Raw genomic sequence first — 23499 nt, forward strand, 5'->3', positions numbered from 1 at the left:
TGTCGTCGTCTTGATGAACAGAGCCAAGAAGAACAAAATCTGCTGTGTTTCGTTTTTGTTTTATGAGGCCGTCTAAAAGTGCGAGTGGTTTCACTTTCTCCAGAGAGCTTTGATAATTACATTTGATAATAATAAGCTGATGATAATAATGTGTGTGTGATTATTGAAGTGCTTCTGCCATTCGATCCTTTCAGCAAAGAAAAGGACAAACTTGGGAATGAAGCGCAAAAAACAAAGGAGAAGCCCGACAAAACACAGGAGCAAATTATTTCAACAACCTGAATCATGAACAAACTGCCATGTTTATAATCTCCTTTTGGACTATTATGAACTGGGAATGACAGAATTACTCTCTAACAGAGGCTACATGTGCTTGTCACTATCACCAGCGATCATACTCCCAAGATCGCTGGATCTCACACGCATTCACATGGACTACAACTCATGGACTACATATTCAGTCATGCCACACACACACACACACACACACACACACACACACACACGCACACACACACACACACACCTGCTCCAAGTCTCCACTGATTAGACTCCCACAGCTGATGCAGCTTCTGGACTGATTACACACACTACTTTAACAGCACACACACTCACTTCCTTGCCGAGTCTTGTTTTCTGTAAAGTGACAATACAACGTGGTTCCCCTAGTCTTGTTTTTCTGTGTTTTGACCCTAGTCTCGTTTATTCTTTTGTCCCTGTTCGCCGCCTGCCTTCTGACCTCTCGCCTGTGTTTATTCTACGATTCTGGACTGCCTTTATACATCTATTTGCACCTGTGTTGACCATTGCTTACCTGACTCCGAATAAACCTGCAAGTGGGTCCTAAATTCAGTTGTCTGTCACTCCCCGTGTTACAGAGCTGCTGAAGATTACAGACACAGATGAGAGGTTTGCACTTACTGGGCTATAGGTTGCATGTATTTCTTGAACCCAAATGATCATAATACGCACATGGGTCAGAGACAGTTGAACATTATCAACTGAAAGTTTGAAATCCTTATACTGGCTAACATTATTAGGAGTGCCAATTAGTAAAATCACAGTTTTGGAACTGTTTAATTTAAGGAAGTTTTGAAATTGAATTGCAGAAAGATGGGTGTTTCGAACAAAATGGAGGAATATTAATGAAAGGATGAAAACAGAGCAGAAACAAGACGAGCACTCATAGTCCTACCTTAAAGCACAGATAGCACCGCCCTAAAGAGACTCTCGTGTGACCAGAATTAAAAGTACTAGTCCAGCATATGTTTTACACAGCGGATGCCCTTCCAGCTGCAACCCAGCAATTTAAAATTTGATGAATCTAAGTTTAAATTATTGTAAATTGGAGTCAGATAAGAATAAGAGTCAAAATTGGATTCATGAAATGAAAGTTTATTAATTTTTAGTAATCTGTTTACAGCTGCACGAGAGAAGGCTTACATGCATTAACCCAGGGGTGGGCAAACTCGGTCCTCGAGGGCCAGTAACCTGCACAGTTTAGCTCCAGCTCTGATCAAACACACCTGCTTATAGATAATTAGTGATCTTGGAGACACTGATTAGCATGTTCAGGTGTGTTTGATTAGAGTTGAAGCTAAACTATGCAGGACACCGGCCCTCCAGGACCGAGTTTGCCCACCCCTGCATTAACCTTTACCCATGCTGTTAGTTCTGTCATAGGACTAATAGATGGACCCTTACAAACCAAACCCTGCTGACAAACTAGCATACAATAAACCACAAATATTTGTATTATATTATATCAGTTTCTCTGTCATTTGAATTTTTCACTAGCTTGGACCCCGATTTGTTAAAACAACTATCAAAACGCCTTTTCGCATGTGAAAAATCATATCCAATTACAATTTTTTCACCTGAGACAAAAGTTTCAGAGGCAGTGTCAATACAAATGACACAACAACAAAAAAATTATGAATGAAAATTTCTGATTCAGTGTGCAATAACTGATTTAATAAAATACATCCCCTATAAACAGCTAATGTGGCCTATGTGAATGTTGTATAAACCCTCGTTTTGCTCACTTTGTAGGATTAATTAAAAGAAAGTTAGCATCAGCTCAAACTGGCCTGTCCTGCACACCATGCACATTAAGGAGCTTAACCATCAAATTCTGCAGTATAAATGGAGCCTGGGAAAACCCTTTAGTTTTTTGAGTAGCCGACGAGAGTAATGTTTTGTTTGTGTGCAGGATTATTTTTCTCACAGACATATGTTGACCCAAAGAAAAGCAAAAGCAGCTCTTTTGAAATTGCTGAATTGTTTTGGCAATGATGTTCATTGTGTGAAAATGCAAGATCCTTGATTCACACTGCTGGAATTTCCACCTCTTTTTCCAGTTCTGCAAATTTGGTCATCCGCAGTGCTGCACTCATTAACTCGATTAGTTGAATTTCCACGTCCCGAGGGCTAATCCACTCTCTCAGAGGTCACGCTTGGTTCCCCAAATCGTTTTTAAACTCGATTCCTAGCTCTGAAATGAATTCAGGTGTCTCATCCCCTGTGGATGCCTCCTGTATAGCTCTGCATAATATATCATTTCACCAATGATATCGCAATGAGTGAATCTGCAATAGTCACATCACAGGACTTGCAATGTCACACTGGGATGACAATTAACCAGGAACCACAGTTCAGAACACATAACTTGTGGAGTCAAGTGCTTTATAAGAAATGCCTTTATGAAAACTATAAAATTTGCAGCTTTAACAAAGATTAGTTGTGTTTGTTTATTTATACAGTGAAGTCTATACGGTGTCATTTTCATTTGATTATTGAATTTCTGTTCTTCAAGTATTGAAAAAAAAATCATTTTATCTTGCTTCTATTTTTTTAATCATTTTATTTAGTATGTTTTCAGTAAATTTGTATACTTTATGCAGATACATTATCATAAAAAAATCATGCAATGTTAAATAATTAATTATTAGTCATCTTGTGAAATTATGCTCATATCGCAATATGTATCGCAGAAAAATGAAATATCCTAATGTCAGTTGAAGAGTTCACACTTAGCTGATGATTGATTATAAAGCTTGTTTGGCATGCTGTTCCAGGAGAGAGCCCTGAGCTCATAAGATCCTCAAGCCCAGGGCTCCCTCCGGTTTGCAAGGCGTGAGGGAAGTTTGAGCTTGAGAACTCCCCTGCTGTAGTAGCTAATGAACAGATAGTGATTGCTCTTGAGAGATAATTACTTACTAATTAACTTAAGTTGTATGTTTTTGGAAAGTGAATGGAAACCGCAGGACCTGGAGGAAACCCATGTGAGCATGGGGAGAACGTGTAAACTTCGCTCAGACATGTTAGCTGGCTGGGTAAGGACTAGAACCAGTGACGTTCTTGCTGTGAGGCAACGGTGCTAACCACTGGGCCACCGTGCCACCCAGCTAGGAAAGGAGGAGGAGTAGAGGTGGAAGGGGGGATTCTTCAAAATGAAGATGGCTGTTAAATGGAACTTATTATTTATGGTGACTTGGGAATCATCTGATTGGTGAATCATATATTAGCTGATGCGGGACCAGCTGTGATTAATCATAAGCATGTGATCCTCTTAAAATTAGTTCATGAATAAACTTCACTTTATGTAAATGTTTGGTAGGATGGTGTGGATGATGTCCAGAACTTTCTTTTTTGTTAGATCAGACAGATCTCCACATGGGAAGTCAGATTCAACACAAAACCTTCTAGAAGATGCTTTTTTTCTCCAGTCACCAAAACAAGTTAAACCTGTCAAATGTCTTGTCTTGTAAGTGGAACTACTAACCCTCATACACAGATTTACACTTGATTGTTTGCACAGACAGCTTCATAATCTTCTCTGTTTTCATGACCTCAATGAATCACCAGGAGCGGCTCATTCAGAACCAGCAGCACATCTTTTAACTTCCTTAAATCTCAAATACATTAAACTTGTTTGACCACAGCAGAAAAAAAATCTCTATTTTTGTTGTACTCATTCATTCATTATATGCAATACGGATATGAAAGCAACACATCAAATTCATAGTATTTGCTGAAGAGGTTTAATATTTCAACATCACATTTCTTTCACCTGTTTACTCATTCTTATTCATGCACATGTATTTTGTTAAGCTTTAAAGTTTACCAAGGTTGCTCTAAAACACATTTATTCCAAATTATTCAGCATATGTTTACACAGCGGATGCCCTTCCAGCTACAACCCATCACTGGGAGGGCACCCATACACACTCATTCACACACATACACTATGAACAATTTAGCTTACCCAATTCACCTATACCACATGTCTTTGGACTTGCTCAGTCTTATTCATGCAGACATATTTTGTTAGGCTTTGAATTTTACCAAGGTTGCTCTAAAATACATTAAATCCAGTAAAACAGAGTTTAAGGTTGTGTTTTTCCCGCTATTGTGACTTACATCCACTTGAAACAGTCCTAATATGAGAATAAATATAGGAAAAAAACACAACTGTAGAAAAAACTAAACTAAACAATGATCTCAAAGTGACCAAAAACCACCAGCATTTCTTTCTCCTGCTAAATGCAAAAACATTATTAGCATTTGTGTAAAATGTACCAAAACTTCAGCACAAGTTAGTGTCATGAGACTATTGTGTAAAGTAATCCCCTGACTAATATGTGGAAATAAAAGTAAATAAAAGTGATCAAAAACCAGATTAGCTTTGCTTAGTGACAGAAATCTGTTGCTCAACAGCTCACATGAAGAGCCAATCACAGTAGAGGATGAGTCATTTTAATCATCTACTCAATCTCTCTATATAAACTCTTTCATCTGGAGGATTCCCACTGATTTATGATATTTTCCTGGACGGGATTGAAGCATATTCAGAGGCATCGTCTGGAGTCTGAGCTGCAGGTTAGTGGATCAACCAATGGTTTACCGTGGTGAAACTGATGAGATTTCTTCAGGAGATGCTGAGATTTCACACTAGTGTTTGTGGAGAGCCAGCAAGACAGACTCAGATTAATGTTGATTAATTTAATGAGTTTACATTAACTTTAAAAAAATCAATTACCACAATTTTTTCAAGCCAACAACCATCTCGCATGAACAAAACACTATAATGATTTACAGTAAATGTCAGAGATATAACACGCTACTGCTACTGCTAATATTTTGCAGTAATGCATTACATGTTAAATAAGTGTCATTTGATTACAGCCATTATAACCAGGTTACTTACATTACAAAAATAAAAAAATGATCACATTTAGCATGACAGCGTCAGTTAATGGGTGCTTTCCAAGGCCCCCTTTATATTGATAATGATGCAATTTAATCTATATTTGTTCAAGTAACATTGGTTTTTGTTTTAGAAAGGTTTATTTCAAATAACCTATATCAATTCTGTCACTTTTTTTGTTTGCTTTTTGATTTAATGGGAAGATCAGGTCATCAATTCTTATTTTTTAGTAATATATGTTTCAAGAGTTCACACTTAGCTGATGATTAATTATAAGCTTGTTTGGCATGCTGTCCCGGGAGAGAGCCCTGAGCTCATAAGATCCTCAAGCCCGGGGTTCCCTCCCGTTGCAAGGCGAGAGGGGAGTTTGAGGTCAGGTAGATCTCGAGAACTCCCCTGCTGTAATAACCAATGAACAGCCAGTGATTGCTCTTGAGAGATAACCATTTACTAGGAGCATGTCTATAGTGCCGGTTTGGATTAGTCAATTAACTTTAGTTGCATGTTTTTTGGACGGTGGGAGGAAACCGGGGAACCCAGGGGAAACCCACATGAGCACGGGGAGAAAATGCAAACTCCGCACAGAAATGTCTGCTGGTTTGGTAAAGCCTGGAACCAGAGACATTCTTGCTGTGAGGCAGCAGTGCTAAGCACTGGGCCACCGTGTCACCCATCTAGGCAAAAGGAGGAGTAGGGGTGGATGGGGGGATTCTTCAAAACGAAGATAGCAGTGTTATGTAACCCAGGGTATTTGTAGTAGCTTAGGAGTCGTCTGATTGGTGCATTGAGAATTGGATAATGCGGATCCAGCCGCTAGCAATCATAAGCACGTGATCCTCTCGAAATTAGTTTATAACTAAACTTCACATAGTAATAACATTTAGTTCAGTTGGACAATGAGCAACATTCTGAGCTGAAAAACTCTAAGGCCTCGTTTACACTGTCAGGTCTTTATGCCCAATTCCGATTTGTTGCTTATATCTGATTTTTTGCCTGTCCGTTTACATGTTCGTTAATTGTGACCCATATTAAATTCATGTGTTTACACTTGCTAAACAATTTACGACGTTGCACATGCGTAACAGTGGGTTCTAGCATCTGTGTCACACTAGCCACGATGGAAGAAACTGTCTTGCGTTCAGCTCTGCGAAATATGCGTTCACCTAACTTTAAAATGATTTTGAGGTGAAGGTGGAGGAAGAGGGAAAGAGCCATAATCCCAGCTTGAACCTATGGTTTATTTATGGTGTCCTCCACCATTCAGAGGAATTTGTGAGTACGAGAAAGATCTCTGGTCTGGTTTGAGCAAATTGTGGCAACTGACCACTTTCCTTCTCCATGTTTGGATCTGCCTCTTTCCATGATAGTCGCATTGACACATATCTGATTTATTTCCACATATGAGCAGGCCTGAAACCGATCTCTGAATATCTAAATGCATGTGTTTTTTTCTGTTTACACGGTCATAGAACAGATCCGACCTGTGTCACATATGAGGAAAAAATCAGAATTGGGTCCCATTTAACTGGCAGTGTAAATGGGGCCTAAGTGTTTTTTAACTGACAATCATCAGTCTTATTGCAGTTAATGTGTTTTAGGGCAACTTTGATCAACTTTGCAGCACAATACTAGAAACGTGCATGAATGACAACGCAGGTAAAATAAACACTTCATCAGATTTTATTGGCAAAACTATATTAAATATCTTCACTGCTGGGAAATACTATAATTTGGATGTGTTGCATTCATATATATGAATGAATGAAAACATTCATTGACTTTTTCATTTCGGCTTAGTACCTTTATTAATCTGGGGTCGCCACAGCGGAATGAACCGCCAACTTATCCAGCATATGTTTTACGCAGTGGATGCCCTTCCAGCTGCAACCCATCACTGGGAAACACCATACACACTCATACACTACTGACAATTTAGCTTATCCAACTCCTCTTTAGCCCATGTGTTTGGACTGTGGGGGAAACTTCAGCACCCGGAGGAAACCCACGCCAACACGGGGAGAACATACAAACTCCACACAGAAATGCCAACTGACCCAGCCGGGGCTCGAACCAGTGACCTTCTTGCTGTGATTGTGCTACCCACTGCGCCACCATGACACCTGAATGAAAACAACATTGAAATTCCTTTATAAATAAGCAACTTTTTAACCGTGTCTTGATTCAGCATTTCAGTAATGCAGTGCTTTCTTCAAACAATGTATTGTTTATTAGAGATTTAGGGAAGTTAAAAGATGAGCTGCTGTTAAATGAGCCGCTCCTGGTGATTCATTGAGGTCATGAAAACTGAGAAGATTATAAAGTGTGTGCAATCTGCAGGGTTGGTTAGTACTAATGCTTTCTGTTTCTTGCTGAAAAAAAACTAGCTTGATTAAAACCCAGTGTGGAACTGCTGTGGTCAACCAGATGAAACTTCAGAAATGAAGGACCACTGAATGAAATTGTGGTTAGATTTAGGAAGACTGACCCTGATGTATGAGAATAGAGACTGAAGAGAGAAGCGGAAAAACCGCAGACAGAAGAGGAAGTGTCTGATGGGAAAAGGGAATTTCCCACGTCTGAGAGCTCAGAACTGATTCAATTTAGGAAAAAGTGAAACTTTCACTTGACATTTTTTCTAGTAAGGCAGTACAGTGGCTCAGTGGTTAGCACTCACAGCAAGAAGGTCACTGGTTTGAGTTCCAGCTGGGTCAGTTGTCATTTCTATGTGGAGTTTGCATGTTCTCCCCGTGTTAGTGGGGGTTTCCTCTGGGTGCTCTGCTTTCCCCCACACTCCAAACACATGCGCTATAGGGGAATTGAATTATCTTAATTGGCTGTAGTGTATGAATGTGAGAGTGTATATGTGTATCCCAGTACTAGTTTGCAGCTGAAAGGGCATCCGCTGCTTAAAACATGCCAGAAAAGGCGGTTCATTCCGCTGTGGCGACCCTTAATAAATAAGGGACTAAGCTGACGGAAAATGAATGAATTAATAGTAAAGACTATGAGAACAGCCTGAATTGCAAACTTATGGTAGAACTGACCAAAACAGACTGACAAGAGAAAAACCAACACCAGGACTTTGAGCGACAATACACTGCAAAACCACAAGTTCAACTGACTGTCCGTCTTTATTTACATTGCCCGCTACAGAGTTATGTTGCGCAGCTGTTGATTCTGTCTGTGTTTTTCTCACCATGATGTGTGTCCTTAATATAATTTAATAAATAAACTGATCAATTGCAGCACAATCCATTGCATTCTTGAATGACCATTGCAAATCTACTTTCAGCAGGTACCAGTTGAACCCTGCTAGTGTTATTTATACGTTTAATTTTTTAAATGAAGTTTCACAAACTAATTTTGAGAGGAGCACGTGATATGATTGATCGTGGCTGGCCTCCCATCCATAATCATTACTAAGCCAATTGGATTAATCCAAACTCCCTGTAAATAACCCATCTAGTATTACTCCTTAATCCTCATTTTTTGATCCCCCTTCCACCCCATCTCCCCCTTTTGCTCCTTTACCAGGGTGAGCCCTCGAGAACTACCTGATCTCGTACCCCTCACTTGCTCATCAACCAGGCGGGAGCCTTGGGCTCAATTATCTCTGAGCTCAGGGTTCTCTCCATGCCAAACCTTCTAATAATATCAAACAATATCTAAATGCAAACTTTGTGATGATTACACTTTCATCATGTTTGATAAACTGCCCACAGATTCTAATGTACTTGTCTTCTCCATTGCAGCAGAATGTTCACATACACAGTGTCTGTCACGACTGGAAACCAGGTCTTTGCTGGAACTCTGAACTACATTTACCTGACGCTGGTGGGTAAAGAGAGAAGCAGCGACCGAACTCTGCTGGACAAATCCTGGTTTGAACGTTTGGACAGAGGAACGGTAGGATTTAGATTTCAGGATGTTCAGATATTAGTTGAATTCTCCTTTTAATTAATAAAAAGAAAAACTGCATTACCACAGTTCTTTGATAACAGCAGTGAGGTATCTCACTATGGGAATTAGCTCTGGTGTTATTACAGCAAGTAATTACAGACTCAACTGCTGATCCCTTTTTGCTGGAGAGGGAGATCAAGACAGTAGTGCAAGAAGGGATGTTACTCCATGAGAGCTGAGGTCGTGCTGTGGTATGCACTGAACTTGAACTCTGGTTTGGTCGCCTGCCTCTTTTTGCCTAATTGAGGGTTAGAGGAGCAATGCCTAGCTACTGCGTCACCAATGAGACAGGGTCTGTTTCGGCTGTGTCTTAAAGGAGTGAATTTCCTGATGAATGTTGGCTCCAGGATGGAGTAACACATATCCTTTCTTATGTCTTTATGATTATTAATACAGTTGAATGTTTAAGGACCAGGATTATAGGATGACCTTAGTGTCACCCCTCTTCAGAGTAAAACTGGAATGATGTTTGCCAAGTCATTTGTTTCCTCTGGATTTTCAAGGCCATTCAAGAGGTCACTGAGACCTCTCATGTGGAGCTGGATGGTTGATGCTACTTAACAGCTGTCGCTGGAAATGAATTGTCTGCTATGTTTATTCTACCAGTTTGCTAAGGTGACTGAGAGCATAAGAAACAGCGTTAATGTAGATTTTCTTTGTGTTTGTGCTGTTCATTGTTGGAGACATGAAGACAAGCTGAATTTGACTTCTGATCATCCTGACTACAGAAATATCCTCCTGTTATGTCTGACCTTTGTGTGCTTGATGCCTAAGTAATTATTGGAGATATTGTTCAGAACTGTACTCACACGTTGAAAGTTTCTTTCTCTGGAAAATTCTACCTGTCTTTTAACCAAACGGTTTAAAACACCAATATCTATGACGCAGTTAGAGATGTTATGCTACTATTTAATTGTTGTTGTTTTGAAATTGTGAGCAAAGCTCATTGCGAGTGTTGAAACTGGCTTCTGCTGAAACTGAAATCTTCAGTAAAATTTCGTTGATTGAATCTCTGACTCCGGCTCGTCTTCATCTGACACAGCGGTCATTTTTGGGTTAAAACTGTCAGTTCCTGAGCGGTCTCTACCTGTTGAGGCTGGGGGACCCTGGGGTTTCTGTTTGCTGATTGTCCCGCTGTGGGTACAGAGCAGAAACCAAGATGTGTTGGCTGTGAAGGTTGAGCGAAAGGTTTTCTGAGAAGAACCTTGTTGAATTGAACATTTGAACATTGCTGAATTTCTGTCACTCCATTTTAGAAAAAGGCTTTTGGCTGTATTAGGGAAAGAAAGCCATTAGAATCTAGAAATCCATCTTATCCTTCTCTGATAAGCTTGACTGTCCTTGCCAAAATCAATGCTTACCCAGCACAGTTAAGCCAGTGCTCTCTCGAGGTCTGCAATCATGCAGATTTGTTTCACATAGTGCTGTGTTCGGCGACCCACCATCAATCTGTCTCTCCATCTTCTCCATGTGCTCAGCTTCATATACTGTGAGCAATGGCATTTCGAGCTTTAAATCTTCTGGAAAACAGAAGCAGAAAGTCTCTGTCCACCCCTTAAAAATAGAGAAACGAGCAAGATGGAGTGCACTGATGGGGTAGAGATGTATAAATGTCAATTTAAATAACTGACACTTATGACTGGTTTTGTGGTCCAGTGTCACATATCACAAACCCAGAGAATCTTGACTGTTAGTTTAATCAATCTGATGTTATTCGTTCTCTTTGATTTATTGCACATAAGCTGTGTGGTTGAGTTGTCTAACAGAAGTTGTTGTTAAAGGTGGTTTCCATTGACATTCATGTGGAGGAGACTCTTGGAGAGATTCTGCTGGTCAAACTGGAGAAGGAGAAATTCCTGATCAATGATGATTGGTACTGCAGGAGCATCAGTGTAACAGCACCCACTGGAGACTGCTTTGAGTTCCCCTGTTATCGGTGGATAGCTGATCAAAAGGAGCTGGTTCTTCTAGAAGGACGGGGTAAAGTCCTGAATGAGGAAATGTACTCTCCTTTGTGCATCTGCATGTATTTATGCATTGTGTATGTGTGTATTTATGCATTGTGTATGTGTGTTCCTTCAGGTCGATTGCCTCAGGATGAAAAGGTCTCAATACTGAAAGAGTACAGGCACCTGGAACTGGAAAACAGACGAGAAAAGTTCAGGTATTTACACCACAGACTTCACTAGAATTTAGTCGTATTAATACAGTCTTAAATTTTCCCCAGACAATTAGTTTTTTTTAGATTCTTATTGTTCAGTTTACATTGGAGTTACTTTATCCAAATTATTGTTACAATCATCAAAAATAAATGTTCAGTCTAATAACTGAAAGATTAATGCTGTCTCTTTTGCAGGTGGAATGAATGGAAATCTGGCTTCCTCATGTCCATAGATGCCAGTAGGTCCTCTGAACTTCCTCTGGATGTTCAGTTTGATACTGCAAAATCAGTGGACTTCTCTTTGAATGTCCTTAAAGCGTATGTTACCCTCTTTGTGTCATCTTTGTGTCATCTTTTCACATTTATCATTAACATTGATTTCTTGTAATATAGTTTAACTGCTGCCAGGAAAATCCAATTTTGAGCATTCAGCTGTATTTTTCTTTTTCAGAGTTGAGAATCTTGGTCTTAATAAACTTGAGAGTGTTTTCCAGTCTTGGAAAGATTTTGCAGATTTTGAAAAAGTATTCATAACCATCAAGAACACATTGTCAGGTTTGAATGTTTTCTTAATTTTATTTTATTTTTTTTTAATTGAGCCATCTACTGAGTGTAAATGATTGTGTTGCCATAACAAATTAACTGTTAAAATTAAAAGATTATTCATTCATCTGTTAACTCACAGACAACTCTATTTTTTCTCCATTTGACAGAGTATGTGATGCAGAACTGGACTAAAGATGTAGTGTTTGGTTATCAGTTCTTAAATGGCTGCAATCCTGTGATGATCAAAAAGTGCACAAAACTCCCAGACAAATTTGTGGTCACGCAGGAGATGGTGGAGAACTCCCTGGATAGAGGAACCACACTGCAGGAGGAATTAAAGGTCAGGAAAAAAAATAACCTAATGAATTTTTCTAAACATTTAACAAATAAACTTGAAACTACCAAAAATACTTGAAACTACCACAATTTTTTAATTTGTACAAATTTCAGGATACCCTGTACAGTTGTGCATTAAAGCCCAATATTGTTTTTTTTCCATTAAATTAGTTGTAATAGTGAGATTTTATATTGCTAGAACAGCATACTTTCTGATAATAAAAATGAGTTAAAAACATTTTCTTGCAATAATGAGATTTTGTACACTCACCGGCCATTTATTAGGTACACCTGTCCAACAATTCATTAACACAAACTTGTAATCAACCAATCAATCTGGATAGTGAAGGATAAGCATTTTATAAAGCTTTGTTAGTAAGTACGTAGTAAATCTAGACATGAAGGCTTTTGCTTTAAAGTGTTAACTGCTATATTATGTGCACAAAGTATAGAGAAATGTTACAGGATGCTAGGGTGGGGGTGGATGGAGAATGACAAGATGTATGAGCTATGTGTAAGTGCTCAGAAACATCTGCCTTAAAAGGTGATCTGTTAAGAGAAGATACACAGATACCAGGAAGAGGAATATCTGGTTGCTGAACGGTCAAACTGTCAAGACAACACCATATAAGTCAATAGGGTTGAGGGTTAGAGAGTGTGTGAGAGACAGTATAAAAGCCTGAAGGACAGCATAATGGGCAGGGGCTGATACGGTAGTACATCTCTCCTGCGCAGAACTTGTATTCTCTAACTTCTTGCATTCAAAATAAAACTTCTTAATTTTCAACTCAGATATCCGTCAATTTTTGAACATGCAATGGACCATTTGAGTCCTACAATTGCTGGTGGTGCAGTTTGCGAGTGTCAGAAACTGGTCTGGTCCGGCATTCTGTCACAGGTGCACTCTCCACAAATGCACAGGAAACGAGGGTTATCAAAAACATCTTAATTATTTACAAACACTTCCATAGTAACAGGTAACTGTTGACAACACAAGACCGAACCAAGACTAACCAAATCTCAGGAGTATAAATAAACAAGACATGATTAACTAAATTACAAAGAGGGGTGAGAACACAGGTGGAACTAATGAACACTGATTAATGACAGGAAAACAGAACAAAAAGTAATCACGTGATATAAACAGAAGCACATAGAACAACATGACATGGGAAATCACATACCTGACAACCCTTTTGGTACTGTATGGATGTTCTAGTTAACCTTATGAAAATGGTATCATTCAGATTGCTATTTTGTTCAGATACACAGCTTTAAACCGTAAAAACAGTAGAAATAATTAAGGCATTGTTTGTTTCTTAGATGATGTACCACAATGAATGATGCTGTTGTCAATTCTGGATGTGAATGAATATTGATAATATTGATAGACTTTTTTCCAGTATCACTCTTTGGCTCTATCACTAAAAAACCTCTCCTTTACAGGCAGGAAACATTTACATAGCAGACTATGAAATACTGGAGGACGTGCAGCCCAATGACACAGACTCCAGCACCCAGCAGTATTTGACAACTCCCTTCTGCCTGTTTTACAAGAACAGACAAAATGAATTTATACCAATCGCCATTCAGGTACCTGTAGAAAAGAAAAGTTTAAATATTACTTTAAAATACAAAGTCAGTGCTCAAACATAACTGTCGACATTTTAATAAATATTCTGCTCTGGTTTCTGGAACAGCTCAGTCGTCAGACGACTCCAGGAGAGAATAGCACAGTCTTTCTTCCCACTGATAATGAGTATGACTGGTTGTTAGCCAAAATATGGGTGAAATCCTGCGACTACAACATACACCAGCTGGTCACACACCTTCTCAGGACACACCTGATATCTGAGGTGTTTACCATAGCCATGTTCAGACAGCTCTCTGCAGTCCACCCTGTGTACAAGGTAGAGTATACAGCACTTGGTGTTTTATGTTGGTTAAGACATGGATGATAATATGCCTTTGAGATTACTTTTATTTGATTACTAATTCCCTGGATCAAGTGTTGTTTCATGCCTTTTTATTTCATTATACCTGGGCAAACCACAAACTCTATGGTATTTGATGTTAGAAGATTTATTATTGATATTAAATATTTATATTTCAATTATTGGTATGGATCCTGTGGAATAAACACTGAAAGTGTGGCCTAGAGTGTCTTATTGATTTTTAAATGTCTTATTTTCTTCTTCCAGTTACTGATACCTCATGTCCGTTTTACCATTGCCATCAACACTGCAGCTCGTGAAACACTCATAAATGAGGGTGGAGTCTTTGGAAAGGTATCTTCACCACTTCAAAATAGTTACTTGGCAGAAACTACAGCTTTTCCACATTTGTATTTCATGTCACCAATTTCTTCACATTCCTTTTTTTTAAGGTCTGAAGACGCAAACTTGATTATAACATTCATATTTTATCATCTAGATTTCTGTTTTGTGTGTAAGAACTCATCTGTGCCCCCCATTTTATTTATAGGTTGATAGCACTGGTGGAATTGGAATTGAGCAAGTAATCCGAAAGGGTATGAAGACATTAACCTATAAGTCCTTGTGCTTCCCTGAGGCCATGAAAACTCGAAATGTTGATAACAAGGAAGATCTGCCAAACTACTACTACAGAGATGATGGCATGATGGTTTGGGAGACAGTGAAAAGGTATTTGAATATAAACAAACAGTGCAGTCTTTTACTACTAGTAGTATTATTTTTATTTGCTGATTCATCATTTCTCTTGACCTTCCTCCAGCTTTGTTACTGATGTGGTCAAGATCTACTATAGTAGTGATGAAACCGTTCAGGAAGATGAGGAGATCCAGGCTTTTGTTCAAGATGTTTGCTCCTATGGTATGAAGAATTGTCCCAATAATGGTGGTGAGTACAGGATCATTTTTACTATAATGTTAATGACTGTCCGAGTCTGTTCCCTCCTCTATTACTGAGGTCGGAGGTTGGAGTCCTACCTCATTGGCCAATCATTCAGGCTTGCCTGGATTGTAGAGGTATACAAAGCACACCAGCTGGTCACAGGTATACCTCAGGGATCAGTTCTTGGACCTGTCCATTTCTCTATTTACACCCATTGTGGTCCCATTGTTTAAAATCTTACCTTTTTTACAACGTTGACCCCACAGCTACATCATCTGGACGATTTCACATTCAACAGTAACTGATCTTGAGCAGTAAAGACCATCACGTGCTCAATCACGCTAAAACAAATTCTTTTACTCCCTGCAATTCTGACCATAAATCATAACCAAACTGGATTCATCTACAATTATCCCTGCCAATTCAGTGTGGCCTTTGATGACCAGTTGCCCATCAAAGGTCACATTGAGAAAAGCATGATCATGCAGGTTTGCACTATATATCATAACAAACATCAGTCCTTTGCTCATTTAGCATTTGGCACAACTTCTGGTGGAAGTACTTCCCTTTTTTAGACTAGACTACTGTAAAGCTGTCCTAGCTGGACGTCCATCATGAACAGTTCTCCAAATGATTCCTTCCTTATTGTAAGTTGCTTTGGATAAAAACATCTGCTAAATGACTATTAGCACATGTTTATGTGCATTGTGCTTACATGGTGGTGCTTTTAAATGTATACAGATTTTCCAAATGTCCTGAGAACCCGGGAGCAGTTGGTTGAGTATCTGACCATCGTGATTTTCACAGCTTCAGCACAACATGCAGCAATCAACTTTGGACAGGTGGCATTTTACGCACTTCTCTGGAGGAATATAAACTGAGAATATAGGCAAATATTCAACCTGATATCTGTGTGTCTCTCCTGTGTTCCAGTTTGACTGGTATGCCTGGATCCCGAACACTCCGTCCACCATGCGGAAACCTCCTCCCACAGAGAAGGGCAAAGTGGATATGAAGTATATCATGGAGAGTCTGCCGGACCGCGGACGCTCCAGTTTGCATCTAGGAACAATTTGGATCCTCAGTCAGTTCCAGGACAATGAGGTTTGATAACTGATTCTTCATAACTAGCTTACAATATGCACTGCTCAAAATATAAAGGGATCACTTAAACAACACAATGTAACTTCTAGTTAATCACACATCTGTGAAACCAAACTGCTAACTTAGGAAGCAACACTGATTGACAATCGATTTCACATGCTGTTGTGCAAATAGGATAGACAACAGGTGGAGATTATAGACAATTAGCAAGAGACCCCAAGTAAAAGGGTAGCTCTGCAGGTGGTCACCACAGACTACTTCTCAGTTCCTGGCTGATGTTTTGGTCAATTTTGAATGCCGGCAGTGTTTTTACTCTAGTAGTAGCCTGAGACAGAGTCTACAGTCAACACCGGTGGCTCAGGTAGTGCAGCTCATCCAGGATGGCACATCAATGCGAGCTGTGAAAAAAAAGAAGGCTTGCTGTGTCTGTCAGCATAGTTTCCCAAGCATTGAGGCACTAGCAGGAGACAGGCCAGTACATCAGGAGGCCGTAGGAGGGCAACAACCCAGCAGCAGGACCGCTACCTTCGCCTTTGTGCAAGGAGGAACAGGAGGAGCACTGCCAGAGCCCTGCAAAATGACCGCCAGCAGGCCACAAATATGGATGTGTCTCCTCAAATGGTCAGATGAGGGTGGAATGAGGGTCTGGGCGCCCAACACCATGCAGGATGTTTGGTATTTGCCAGAGAACACCAAGACTGGCAAATGCACAATGGTGACAGATGTGACAGAGTCTGGGGGGGCCGTGGAGAACGTTCCGCTGCCTGCAACATCCTCCAGCATGACTGGTTTGGCAGTGGGTTGGTAATGATGTGGGGTGGCATTTCTTTGGAGTGCTGCACAGCCCTCCATGTTCCTGCCAGAGGTTGCCTGACTGCCATTAGGTACTGAGATGAGATTCTCAGACCAAGGCACGGATGCTATGGACTGGCCTGCTTGTTCCCCAGATGTGAATCCAACTGAGAACTTTTGGGACATGTCTCGCTTCACCCACCAATGCCACATCTCTTGCACCACAGACTCCTAGCGTCACAGTAAGTTGGCAGATGCTTTAATTCGAGTTTGGGAGAAGATCCTTCAGGAGACCATCCACCACCTCATCGGGAGCATGCTCAGGCGTCATCGGGACGTCATACAGGCACGTTGCGGCCACACACACTATGGAGCCTCATTTTGACTTGTTTTAAGGACATTACATCAAAGTTGGATAATCCTGTAGTGTTTTTCCCTATTCAATTTTGAGTGTGTCTCCACATCCAGATGTCCATAGGTTAATAAATTTGATTTCCTTTGATAATTTGTGTGTGATTTTTGCTGTCAAGCACATCCAACTATGTAAAGAACAAAGTATTTATTAAGAATAATTCATTCATTCAGATCTAGCATGTGTTATTTTAATGCTCTCTTTATTTTTTTTGAGCAGTGTACTTGCTTCCAATTATTCATTGACCAATATAAAAGTAAATGTGTTTTTTTTTTTTTTTTTTTTTTTTTTTTTTTTTTTTTGTCCCAATCTTCTGTTCAGCTGTTTTTAGGTGTGTACCCAGATAAGTACTTCACTGAAGAACTGGCCATGGAAGCAATTAAGAATTTCCGCAAGAAATTAGTTGACGTCACTAAGACCATCAGGAGCCGAAATGAAACTCTGGAACTGCCCTACTGGTATCTGTGTCCAGACAGAATCCCCAACAGCGTGGCCATCTGAAGAAAACCTCTGTGCCAAACATTTACAAAAGCTGTTCACAGTACAATTACACAGTATATGCTTGGCATTCAAAGAAAAGGTAGCAAGTTTTTTAACATGACAATGAAATGTTTTAAAACAGTAATTTTTAATTGATGTTTTAAATTCTTTGTATAATAACTTTTTAATAAAACAATTAAGATCGTACAATAAACTACTTACAAACTACAATGATCTACTCATCAGCTGGGTTCCTCTCTGCTCTTGGATGACTCAATGAAACTCTCAAACTAAAGACTTTTCAAGGGGTTACGATTACCGGGCAAAACTTGTTATTGGCAGGTTTAACTGGTTTTACAGAGCAGAAAAACTGAAGTCTAATTCTGTCAGATCTAACAGATAAAACTGCTTTAATTTCATAAATATTACATTCAAAATCATTTCTAATGTTTAAAGGCATAAAATATTTGCAGTTCAGGTGTTTTACATATTCAGTGTTCATTTATGGATTACAGTTTTTTTTTTGGCCAAATGATTTATCATTTAACGTTTAACATTTTTATTTTGCTAAAAATGCATACTTGTTCTGATAAATGTGTAAATTAACATGCATGTTATTTATTGCTTCGCCAGGTTTTTGGAATTTTCTGCTGTCATCCTGTTGTCCTACTGTAATCTATTCTGTCATCTATCTTTGTTATCATCTTTTCTGTTATCCTTACTGTAATCTGTTGTCATCATTATTGTCATCTATTCTGCCATTCTTATTGTCATCTATTCTGTCATCTTTATTGTTGTCTATTATGCTCTCTCTCTCTCTCTCTCTCTCTCTCTCTCTCTCTCTCTCTCTCATACACACACACACGCACGCACACACACACACACGCACACACACACACACAGTTGAAACCAGAAGTTTACATACACTCTAAAAAATAGAAATAACCATTTTTTAAAATTGTCTGATGTTAAATCATACTAAACGTTTACTATTTTAGGTCTGTTATGATTACCCAAATGATTTACATTTGCTAAATAACAGAATAGTGAGAGATTTTTTTTTTTTTGAGATTTTTTTTTAATTAATTTCTAGACAGTCAAAAGTTTACAAACATTTCCTTGGAATTTTTCTAGCTTTGCTTTTAAACTGTATAACTTTGGTCAAATCTTTGGGGTGTCCTTCCACAAGCTTCTCACAACAGTTTGAAGGAATTTTGGCCCGGAACTTGTTTCTTGGTGTGGCGTTGTATGACATCACAAGACTGCGCCGCGCTCCCGCCTTCCCGATTCTGCTGACGAAAGGTTTGAATTTTTATCCGCTTGAAGAAATAGTTTAACTTATATTTATTAACCTTGATTTGAAAGTAAATCGCGTCTAAACATGATTAACCCGAAGTGTGTTTCTCATTTCGCTCGGGATATCGTGAGTTTGTCATAAACGTACGTTTCTTGATCATTAGCATCTACCGGTAATGTTAGTCGCTGAGAAGCGGAGCTTTTACTGTTTTACCTTTTCTTCATCGTAGAAACGAGAACATAACAATGGAAACAGCAATATAAAGTCAAAAAGGTAGCGAAACAATTAATTATTTTTAAAACATCATGGATAAAGGTTTAGGTGTTACATTATAGACACGTGTCAAACATTTAATAACAGTTTTAAGTAAAAACTAAACCGTCTTAAACGCTGTTTATTCAAAAACTAACATTTCCCTATACTTAATGCAGGCTGAAGTGGCTCTAAACTTAGATATACATATATTAGAAGATAAACTGAAGATTGAACACAGTGAGGTATTTTTTGTGGTCTATATGGGAACTTAAATTAAAATGTAGTTTCTCTGAATTTCTTCCTGCAGAAGTTAACATAAAATCTTTATTGGAATTGTTTTTGTTACATAGAATATCCTGTGATGTTAAACCACAATTAAAATATCTCAGATTAAAGCTGTATTCTGCCAGATTCATTCTGAATTTGTTTAAAAGGTAATATTTTAACAAAGAAATAAGTGAGCCTCTCTTTATCTCCTTGATATGTATCTTGTATTTACAATACAGATTTAACTAGGTAAATTGTATGTATGATTTTAAAGTGAAGTTCTTTGATGTAATTATTATTTTATAATAGTATACAGTATTTAAAGGCAGTTAGCCAGACCAGGGCCGGCCCAAGCCTTCAGGGGGCCCTAAGCAGGATTTTAGTTGGGGCCCCCTTGGTGCAAACAATGTGACAAATTATCGTTGATTCTTGATTATTCGCACACTGTAAATTTAAAACATGCATTATCGATTTTATTTGCTGTAGTTGTGTTACTTAAATCATAAAATATGTTTAAAGACAATTCCAAATATTATACTGCAGAAACAACTGCCTATTGATCAACTGCCTATTGATCCCACTTTTTATATGACTACTTGCCACAAAACTAAACAATTAGACACAAAACATTAATCTAAGCTGTAATTAATGTTGACAGAAACAAAAACAGTTGGAAGTAGCCAATAGCATACTTATTATTATTATTATTATTATTCAGTCACAAAATGCTGCCAAACAGTCAAAAATAGTGACAATAAAATTTTTTTTTTTTAAATGGATAAATGTTAACATAAATGCATTTTGTAGTTCAAATAGCTTAAACTATTTGCATCAAATTCAAATAAAATCAGGAAGCATTTTGTAGACATATTCGCATATAGCATATTACTAAATATCTAGAAAAAAAAATTCAGTTTTCATAAATAATTATAAATTAAGTGAATTTTTTGCTGTAAAGTGAACAAATTAATCTGCCAATGAGATAAGTAAAATAATTTTATTTAAAACCAAAAACAATATTCTTTTATTTATCCTAATTGGCAGATTATTGAGCTTTTTTTATGAAAAAAAAAAAAAAAAAAAACGCACAGAATTTTGACTAAAAATTTTAGATATTTGGACTAGACAAAACTAGAAGAAAGAAAATCATTTTTGCAGTGTATTTACAATCCATAGTTCATGGCTGTGTAATAAGAAATTAGAAACAAATGTATAAATCAGAAGCTTATTTTTTATCACCAAGTTTATGAAGCGTTTTGCTGCTGTGCCGTGCACTGTTGCTTCAATCACGATATCAGTGATTCTGCGATAAATCAACAGAAAATCAATCACAAATATATCATGAAAAAAATGCATCAAAAATGAAAAAAAAATTATAAAAAAATGCAAAAAGGAAAAAAATGCATCAAAAGGTTGATTCATTTCTTTTAATGACAGCATGTTTCTAAAATTGCAACAATGAAAAACAAGCGCTCCACTGTCAAACAACTTAACAATGCTGATGTGCAAAGAACAGTTTGTGATAGAAAATCACAATCATCTCTATCATAGCAGCAGAATCTCAATTTAGTGGAATATGCATTTAAGAAAACACTGTCAAAATAGTCAATTATTGCTTTCTAGTTTTCTGTAAACTTTAAACACTTATTACAACTTGATGAACTTATTTTATGAAAACATGGACAGTTTTTATGCTTAGCTCTGGTTTATTTTGAATAAACAATCATGCATTAAATATTTGTAATATTTTTAATGCATCAATATTTTTTCTTTAACTGATCAGAATGCTCTGAGAGGTGAGAACAGACTCCTCTCATCGCGTATGAAGTTTTCAGCAGTGGAGAACATCAGTTATTTACTCATCTATTTAAAAAGATTTTTTAATTACCCTAATATTTTTAGCCAAAATACCATCTACAAGACTTTGCCAAAATCTGTAAGGGTTAAATAAACGCAAGGCCTTTTAAATTATATGTTCACCCCCTATTGATATCTTTATCTAATACATATTTTGGCGGAATTAAAATGTTTGAGCACATTTAAGTCACAGCACTGCCCGCGGGCACGCGCGAGCGATATATCGAAGTGAAAGCGCGTCTGTGAGGAAGAAACTAGCGGAAAATTCGGGGGAGCTGGATGTCTGAAACACAAATACCTTGGTCCAGCTTGGACAGAAGAATATCCGTATGCCTGAGATTTCCACCATTGCAATGGCTCACCTGTCAGCGGTTTACATGACGCCGGTGTGTCTCTGATGATCTGCTGTTATGGGAAGCGCCTGGTGGTGGCTGGGTGTACTGTATCTAAAGCGGTAATCTGTTGCAGTCAGTGTGAAAGACTAATTAATTAATTCATATCTTTTGTAAATTTAGATAAGTATCGATACTTGACGCCAGAATATGTATCGCTGCCGGAAATTACATGATAAATTGGCATATGTTTTGTCCCTCCCCTTATCCATAACCCAACAAACAAACATAAAAATAAAGTCACTTATTCATTTCGTGCACTCTTGGGGGCCCCCTGGTGGCCACGGGGCCCTAAGCAGCCGCTTAGTTCGCTTATGCCTTGGGCCGGCTCTGAGCCAGACGCTTCTCTAAGCTACATTCTCTATTAAACTCCTCTCTCTACGAATGAGCATTCAGAACAGATTTTTAGGAACAAATTGCAAGCGCAAACTAAAATAAATATACTTAAAAATACTAAATTAGCCAGAATAAAAAGCAGCAATACCAAAAAATATGGTTGCCAAATATACTCTAAAGAAGCATAACATTCATATTCATCTGCGTTTTAAAATCTAAACAAATATTTTGTTGTCTAGCGACTTATTTTACTTCATTCTTAAAGATTTGTTCGTGTAATCTGAGTATATGTGTCATTCGGTAGTAGAAAATTGACTTTGTCATAGATGCACATTACAAATATGTGCAAAAAACAAAATCAGCTCAACAACTACTAAATTTAACTTTGGTTAATTACACATAATCAAGTTAAATAAATTTAACAAGAATAATTTAATGACAGAATTTAATTCCCTAAACTGAACTGGGAAATTGTGAATAGACTTGAACTCATTCGTCCATTCATTTTCTTTTTGGCTTAGTCCCTTTATTAATCTGGGGTCGGCACAGCGAAATGAATTGCCAACTTATCCAGCTTAAGTTTTACGCAGCGGATGCCCTTCCAGCTGAAACCCGTCACTGGGAAACATCCATACACATACATTACGGACAATTTAGCTTACCCAATTCACCTATAGTGCATGTCTTTGGACATGTGGAGAAACCCTTGCAAATATGGGGAGAACATGCAAACTCCACACAGAAATGCCAACTGACCCAGCCGAGGCTCAAACCAGCTACCTTCTTGCTTTGGCAATCATGCCACCCACTGCGACACCATGATGCCCCAGACTAGGGCTGCACGATTCTGGCTAAAATGTGAATCACAATTTTTTTTTTGCTTAAAATCAAGATCACGTTTCTTTAACGGTTAATATGAGTACGCTATTATTATTGTTAATGCTTAAAAATATCATCACCTTGGAATTATAAGGTTTTATCTGCGTTCTGAATGATTTTGAAATATTAAGCTTCAAAGTTTTTGCAATCCATATAGCAAACAGTATGTGCAACATTTTTTTTAAGTCTTAAAATGTAAACAATAAGTTGTCATTTAATAAGAAAATGTGAATAACTCAGTTTTGGCAAAAATGTCAGATAGAACCTTATAATTCTAAAGTGACCATATGGTAAAATAATAATATTAGGCCTATGTGCAAGTCTACTGTTGCTGAAAATGCTA

The 23499-nt window shown here is 38.1% G+C and overlaps 2 protein-coding genes across 3 annotated transcripts in view; both read left to right on the top strand.

The window, feature by feature from the left end:
• The window catches only part of alox5b.2 (arachidonate 5-lipoxygenase b, tandem duplicate 2), a 43581-nt gene extending 25499 nt beyond the window's left edge, over positions 1-18082 (top strand). The window contains exons 1-15 of one of the 2 annotated variants that reach the window (XM_056474357.1): positions 4824-4881; positions 8962-9115; positions 10951-11149; positions 11252-11333; positions 11526-11648; positions 11782-11885; positions 12044-12216; positions 13659-13805; positions 13913-14122; positions 14414-14500; positions 14697-14875; positions 14967-15091; positions 15827-15927; positions 16019-16189; positions 17715-18082. In XM_056474357.1, coding sequence (XP_056330332.1) covers positions 8966-9115; positions 10951-11149; positions 11252-11333; positions 11526-11648; positions 11782-11885; positions 12044-12216; positions 13659-13805; positions 13913-14122; positions 14414-14500; positions 14697-14875; positions 14967-15091; positions 15827-15927; positions 16019-16189; positions 17715-17894 — 2031 coding nt within the window. In that variant the 5' untranslated portion in view covers positions 4824-4881; positions 8962-8965 and the 3' untranslated portion in view covers positions 17895-18082. Of the gene's footprint in view, positions 1-4823; positions 4882-8961; positions 9116-10950; positions 11150-11251; positions 11334-11525; positions 11649-11781; positions 11886-12043; positions 12217-13658; positions 13806-13912; positions 14123-14413; positions 14501-14696; positions 14876-14966; positions 15092-15826; positions 15928-16018; positions 16190-17714 lie in introns of those variants that run through there. The other variant, XM_056474356.1, reaches the window with a different exon arrangement.
• Positions 18083-19119: 1037 nt separating this feature from the next.
• znf1007 (zinc finger protein 1007) overlaps positions 19120-23499 on the top strand; it is a 23275-nt gene continuing 18895 nt past the window's right edge. Inside the window, exon 1 of the mRNA XM_056473483.1 lies at positions 19120-19175. The gene's annotated coding sequence lies outside the window, so the exon portion shown is untranslated. The remainder of the gene's footprint in view (positions 19176-23499) is intronic.

The sequence above is a fragment of the Danio aesculapii genome, chromosome 15 (assembly GCF_903798145.1).
Source record: "Danio aesculapii chromosome 15, fDanAes4.1, whole genome shotgun sequence".
Taxonomy (NCBI): domain Eukaryota; kingdom Metazoa; phylum Chordata; class Actinopteri; order Cypriniformes; family Danionidae; genus Danio; species Danio aesculapii.